General features: G+C 38.0%; 1 protein-coding gene across 1 annotated transcript; it reads left to right on the top strand.

The window, feature by feature from the left end:
* The first annotated feature begins 275 nt into the window (after window positions 1-275).
* On the top strand, window positions 276-2,512 carry LOC145660120 (alpha-1-antitrypsin homolog). Its single transcript, XM_081724098.1, has 2 exons — window positions 276-1,189; window positions 1,285-2,512. Exons 1-2 carry the CDS (start codon window positions 511-513, stop codon window positions 1,515-1,517), a joined length of 912 nt encoding a protein of 303 aa, XP_081580224.1. The 5' UTR covers window positions 276-510; the 3' UTR covers window positions 1,518-2,512.
* The last annotated feature ends 5,102 nt before the right edge of the window (window positions 2,513-7,614 follow it).

Here is a 7,614-nt window from a genome sequence, read left to right as displayed (position 1 = left end):
ACAGCCTAACAGGAATCAATACCAGAGCTAACAATGCCAGCATACAGGGTTTTGGCATCAGTAATGTTAACTAAAGGATAAATGCTGTGCAATGTTCCTGCTCTATTTGAAACAGCCCCTCAGTAGTTAATGTTTAAAGGACTGACCTCAGATTACACCAAACAGACTATAAAATGTATGAACTCAATCCCAATAGTTTACTGCTGACAGGACGTGGATGGTAAGTAAATGTACTGTAAGATGACTGATATTCTGGAGATACAAATAATTTTTTCCTCAGATCTTGTTTCAACTAAATGGCAAACACTTCAACAGTGATCTATTACATCTTTAAAAATGTAAAAACTGAATTAAAGACTAGACTCAGAAGTAGTCTCCATGCAGGCTATCACGTATATACCTCTCTTATGAAAATCCATGTGTTGACTATTTTCTAATGTAATAGTTGTGTTTAAATGAACCTGCATGTGATACATTTCAAATCTGTGCAGTGCTTCTGCAGGTGTTAAAATGTGGGGAAAGGTCCAGTGCTGTTTGATTGTTGTCCTCATACTGTCAGTGGACTGGACTGTAGGCATCAAGGAGCAGGATCATGATCAAGACCATTCAGCAGATCACCACCAACATCTCCATCATGGCAAGGATGCAGCCCACCCCCACCAGAATGGAGAAGACAAACCCTGCCACAAACTCTCACCCCACAACGCAGACTTTGCCTTCTCCCTCTACAAGAAGCTGGCCAGCCATCCTGACACCCAGGGCAAGAATATCTTCTTCTCTCCTCTGAGTATCTCCATGGTTCTATCCATGCTGGCCCTGGGGGCCAAGAGCAATACCCACTCACAAATCTTCAGCACTCTGGACTACAGTGCTCTCACAGCTGATCAGGTCAATGAAGGCTATGAGCACCTTCTCCACATGCTGGACCACAGCCAGGATGCCCTACTGTTGGAAATAGGAGGAGCTGCAGCTGTACAAAAAGGCTTCAAGCCTGAAGACAAGTTTCTGAAAGATATCCAGCACTTCTACAAAGGTGAAGCCATCAGTGTGGACTTTTCCACACCTGAAGTCGCTGTGCAGGAGATCAACAAGTTAATTGCCAAAAAGACCAAGGACATGATCACTGATCTGGTCAAGAGTCTGGATGCTGCCACTGTGATGATGCTCATCAACTATGTGTATTTCAAAGGTAAAAGGAGACAAGTAGAACCCACTAGAGATTAAATAATTTTTCATGTATTTCACCTGAACTGCAGTAACCAGTTTTGTATTTCATTCTCTCAGGTAAATGGCAAGAGGCTTTTAAAGTGGAGCACACCAGCAAAGGTGACTTTCATGTGGATGAGAACACCACAGTGCCTGTGGATATGATGAACAGAAATGGTGAATATGACTTCTACTATGACCAGGGCAACTTTACGTCCGTTATCATGCTGCCATATAATGGAAACGCCTCCATGATGATCGTCCTGCCTGACCATGGAAAAATGGAGGAGTTGGAGAAACACATCAGCTAGGATCACCTCAAGTACTGGAAGGACAAAGTCCACAAAATGTAATGTATCATGAAATGCTTTTTAAAATATACTTTCATTTATACATATTAAGTAGTACCACAAAGTAAAACCTTTACTCTCTGACAAGGTTACCAATGACAAAAATGTGTTAAATAAATATTTTGCCCATGCTATTCCATGTAAGAGTGCGTTTGCCTGACTGACCATGTCTGTTCTCCAGCACTTTGGACTTGTATATGCCCAAGTTCTCAGTGTCTGCTTCCTCCTGTCTTGGGGACACTCTGAAGGACATGGGAATGGTTGATGCATTCTCAGACAGTGCAGACTTCTCTGGAATCAGTAAGGGGGCCAAGGTGGCAGTTTCCAAGGTATGTGGAGAAATGCTGTCATGTCTAGAGTGTCACATTATGAGTGTGGGAGATATTGTTCATAGACTGCCCATCTTAAATATCCAGTAGAATTTTGACTGCACTCTGAGCCTCAAATAAAAAAAAAAAAAAAGTGAATTTCTAGGTTTGTCTCTCTTGATATGACACAATATGAAGTTACATTTGTATAGTGCCTTTCAAGTACCCAAGGACACTTTACAATCAACACACTGCACAATGCTTTTACATCCAGTCAACACACTGGTGAGATGCAGCAGGCAAATTCCATCTGTTGTCCACCAAGGACTGTTCAGAAGTTAATGCATCTACTGCTTACATACATTAAAGTGTCATTCAATGACTGCCCAGATTGGTCCTTCCCCACAGGTCCTGCACAAGGCCGTCCTCAGCGTGGATGAGCAGGGCACTCAGGCTACAGCTGCAACTACTCTTGAATTCATGCCCTTGTCATTTATTTTCAAAACAGAAGTCAACAGACCGTTCCTAGTCTTCATTGTGGAGAAGAACACCAGGAGGATCCTGTTCATGGGAAAGATAACCGACCCCACTGTGTAGTGGTAGACGTCTCCCACACAGTCTAGTCAGCAGTACGATGGGAGTGCTACTGATATCTCTCATATCAATTAGCAACAAATATAGTCACGTCTCTGTATTATCTCGGAGCAATGAAAGGCTAAATGTTGTGCTAGTTTAGTGAGCTACATATAGAAGGGACTTCATTTAGCTATAATTAAACTTAAAATTAAATGCTCCTTTCAGACTTAGTCCAGTTCCCTTACACCAGATATGAGAAAAAGTAACAGACTGTTGGATTATTTCTGATGGCACAGTGAATACAGATGTACACAAACCCAGGCATCTGAATGGAAATAAAGTTGTTGAGTGATATTTGAATGAGTCTTCATTTGTTTTGACAAACCAATCATGGCAGTCTGTAGCACACAAATCAGGGGCAGTTATAACATTAGGGATGTTGGTCATATATATCAGTGTTTCATACAAATATTACTTAAGTCATATGGAACTATGTAATTCTAAAACAGACATAGCGATGTGACAGACGTACATTAAGCTCCAAACTCTCTAACAGTCCTGTGACTCATTTATAAATCAGTTTTGAGTTATTTCCCAGTGCGTTGTCTTGTATGTTGATTCACTATGATGATCTGATCACAGCAGTTGGTGCAACATCCAGGCCCCTCTGAGTCTGTCAGGGTTCAAAATCAGATTTATCACCTTTGATTTGGTGTCAGATAAAGTAATAAGAATTACACTAACGCTGTGTCTAAGCCAGTAACTGGATGGGCCATATTTGATGTAATTTGTGTTAATTTGTCCATTTGAACAGTAACTGAGTCAGAAATCAGACTTCAAAATGCTGTTCTCAATTTAAAGAATGTACAGTGTATGGTAGCTAGGTCTGACATTGAGGATTTTAGAGGGGATCTCATTTTTTTTTAAGATGGTGCATTATAGAGTAAATAATTTTGTTCTTTTTTCAAATTTATTTGATCTTATATGACTTAATGTCTGTACTGGATCTGAAAACCTCCTTGTCCTGTAACAGATATCTTAACTTTATTATATATCTCTAGGATTAGCTAAAACCATATGTATTAAAAGTAATATGTTTTAAACCATTTTATTCTTAGATTTAGTGCTTAGATTTTTACCAAGGCCCAATCCCCTCTCATTTTTCCTCCTACTCCTTGTTTTCAAGTGTCATCTTGCTCCTTGGGACTGAGTTACAAAGGCTAGTGGTTGAAATCTTCCCCCTTGCTTCTGCATCCATTTATCAATGATTCACAAGGGATTCTGAGAAATTTCTCCTAATGCACAATTTGAAGTGAGACTCTGAATCCCTCAGTTTGGAGGGCCATTTAGCTGTAAGACCTCACCCTAGCCCTCTATCAGAGACCCAACCCCTACTCATGAACACAGTTGTCAGTGTGTGCTGGGAGGTCAATGGTGTTTCCATTGAGATAAGGAATTACATAAACTGAGATGCTCAGTTTATGTTTTCTCTTTACTGTACTTCCTCTCACTAAAGGTGAGTGTGAAATTCTCTCTTAATGCTGAGTGACATGAAACTGTACATATATGTGATAATCTAAAAATGTTATTAAAGTGAGTTGAATCATTCAAGATTTATTTGGCTGAATTAGAATTATAACCTGGTTGGTCTTAGAATGAAAAATATGATTAAAAGGTCCAGAATGCAAACAGACAAAATCTTTGCATGAAGTAAAGTTTATTAATCAAAAATAAATCAAAAAGTCAAAAGATGTTATTTCAGAAAATGAAAAGACAGGTTGGGGAAAATGAAGGGAAAAAAGAAATACAAAATAAATTGGTAAAAAGAGCTGGGAAAAGTTAAAGAGTAGGGCTAATTTTGTTGGAGCGCTTGGCACAGGACAAGGTGCTTTTTATAGCCTGCCATGCTCGTCTGAAGAAGATGCGTACTCTCTTCAACCTCTTGCATTCTGAGCCTTTATATTTGAAATAAAAGTAGAATTTTTAAACTGGTGTCCATGGAGTGGATGTATGTAAACTCTGATTATTGATGTGGTGCTTTGATGCTACTCACCAGCTGGGGTGTTCTCCACTTTGACTGCCTCTGTAATAGATTCCGCTACTCCACCCAGATCCTCTCTTACATCTACAATTTATTTTTCCCAAAAATCAATACAAATGCAATTACATAATAAAGTACAGGCACATATTTAAAGTGAACAAACATCATGTCCTACTGTGTGTTCTTAATGAAAAGCTAGATTTATGCAAGAAAGTACATCTGCACCTTCTACATGGGCGCTGTGGTCCAAAGAGCAAATCTCTTCCGTTGACTCTGTGATCATAAAGTGTTCAGCAGTTCTGCTCCGGATGGTATGAACCTCCTTACAGTCCTCCTGTTTCTTGGGTGAGAAATGAGAAATAATCAGTGATGAATTGTAAAGGAAATGAATCATCCATTGACCACCCCTGGGCAGTGGAAACTCCACTAATGGACAGCATATTTTGGACTACCATCTGTATAAGTCAGGAAAGTGTGAAGGCTAAATAAATAAAACTGTGGATGCAGTCTATATAAATCATTAAAATTATCGCATAAAATGATGTAGACACTTACACTTTCTCCCAGTTTGGCCGAGTAATGCTGCTTAAACCCAGCAATGGTAGCAGGGTCTCTATGACTCTTGTGTCTTCTGGTAATGATATTAGTAATGAAGTTGTCCCTTGGCATCTAGAAAGGACAGAAGAAAGCTCTATTGTATTGAACGATAATAAAGCCATTTTATTTCTTTTAAAAAGTGAACAGTTTGTATGTGTTTTTTGACAACTAAAAAATAAAATTAAAGATTTATTCCTAAGAAGTAATTGAATTTGAACTGAAAATTAGGCTTTGATTACAACACAATTTTCTATAAAACAAGGCTTATTTTACATGCATTTGTGCACAGGATTACTTTTGTAGCCTAGTTTCATAACTCTATGGAAATGAGAAATCAAAGCTTATAGATTTTATTGTTTTATATAGTTATATAACAGAACAAATGGCCACCCGTAGCTCAATTTCTTCTACAAATGTTAATACATGTGAAACAAAGGTTGTCTGTTGTCCGACAGTGCATAATGGCCACACTCGTGGTCTTACAGAGGTTTTTCTAAAACAAGCGCAGAAGTCACTTTCCCTTGTCTCAGTCAACGTATTTCATCTAATGGAGTTCAGTTACCCGAATATTTTCAGCTACTTCCCCTTTTATTCATCAACGTTTCCTTTTAGCTAGTTCATTCTCTACTCACTTATGCCACATTTTAAAATATTTGTGCGGTCCGTTAAATTAAACAGCTGAGACGTCCCGAGTGCCGCAGGTCCCACAAACTCCCTTGACGTAGACAGACGTTTATTAGACGAACACGAATAACGAACACAGTGGCGCTCACACGAAACAGGCAAGATGAACATGAGCAACGTTGAACACAGCTTACAAACATAAAATGCACCACGTACGTGAACATTAGCGAGAACACAGACCGACAGGGGGATAAACACACACAGACATTAGGAGAATAACCCGCTGCAGGTGTGTGTGACTACATAGTCGTGGTTTCACACAAGACCATGAACTCCCACTGCAGGCGGCGGGCCGTACCACGTGACTAGTGGGGCGGGGAGCTCACTATCAGCCCGCTAATTAGTTCTCCGTTCAGTCAAAAGTTCTCTATCATTAAAATGTGTGTTCTCATTTTAAATTCGCATATTGGCTACTTGTTTATAATACGATTCCGTTATCAAATATTTAGTATCTGCCTTTGTAGATAAAACTAAATTCTACTTACGTTTTGTTTTCGTTTCTCAGTACCTCTTATGCGTGAAGAATTGTTTGTAGTCTGTTGATGTTTTGTCTAAAATGATCGTCATCGGCAAATCCACTCAATAAACTGATCTGGGGTCAGAAATAGAATGACACACATTATGACATAATGGAGGGCTAAATTCTGTTCAGTGGCTGTTTAGAACAACGAAAAAAGTGCAGCTGAAATGACATTATAGTCTCATATCAGAAATCACACTATCACATTTTAAAATCATTTCCTCTTTATGCTATCATTTTGTCATCAGGCTCAGATTAAAAAATCTAAATAAATAAAGTAAATATAACCTATACATGTAAACTATATATTAATTAATTAGTAATCATTCCACATAGGTACAATTCACTGTATTTGTTATAATCCAAAGTCATTTGAACACTCATTAAGGATCAAAATGCAACCTAAACAACAACTATAATAATAAATTCTTAAGAAATTATACAATTTTAACTGAAAATTAGGCTTATTGATCACAATACAATGTTCAACAAAACGGCTTATCTTTACTCTGGTGTTTCAGTACCAAGGCTACGCAGTTATGCAAACACTTTCTTGCATAATATATGCTTATATTATGAAATTTAGCAACTAGACAAACAGAATTAAATGCTCTGTTCATTACTGATTCAAATGGTTTATTATTTTTAAAAAATATATTTTTTTAAAGTGCAGGATTGTAGCCCCAAAATAACCTGCACATGGTTTTACAGGGGTTATTCCAATATGTGCTTTATAACACAACGTTTTGATCACATCTTCACAAAGGTTAATTACTGCTGAAAAGAAATAAGGTTAGCATACATTTTTTAATTTTCTTATAGCCTATAAAGAACACCCAACCAAACAACCTAGCTACAAAGAGACAAGGATAAAAATGTCATTACATGTATTATATAGGCATACAGATTTGAAATTAATGTGGTAAATGCAGTGGACAGCATGGAGTCTAGAATTCATCATCTGTTGAAGCATCTGTGGTGACATCCTCATATGGCTCTTCAGTGTCTTCATCAGTTTCACCATAACCTGCCACCATTAGGTGGTGTGTTTCTTTCACAGCTACCAGGTCTGTCTTCAGCTCCTCAAGCTTTGGGAATACAACACTGTGCAGGCCACAGTAAGCTTGAGCAGAAATTCCTGAAGGGTAGTTTAAAAAAAATATCAAACTGGGTAATAAAAGCACCATTAAAAATCACCACAACACAATCTACAATCTAACAACCAAACATCACACCCTATCAAAAATAAACACAATCACATTCTGAATGCAAGATTATATATAATCAGGTCATAAACACAACATGAATAATTAACTGATCATATTAATAGGG

The sequence above is a fragment of the Electrophorus electricus genome, chromosome 2, assembly GCF_041902795.1.
Source record: "Electrophorus electricus isolate QZ-2024a chromosome 2, ASM4190279v1, whole genome shotgun sequence".
In the NCBI taxonomy this organism is placed as follows: Eukaryota; Metazoa; Chordata; class Actinopteri; order Gymnotiformes; family Gymnotidae; genus Electrophorus; species Electrophorus electricus.
Note: the sequence above shows the minus strand (reverse complement) of the source record. Positions and strands in the feature narration are given on the sequence as shown.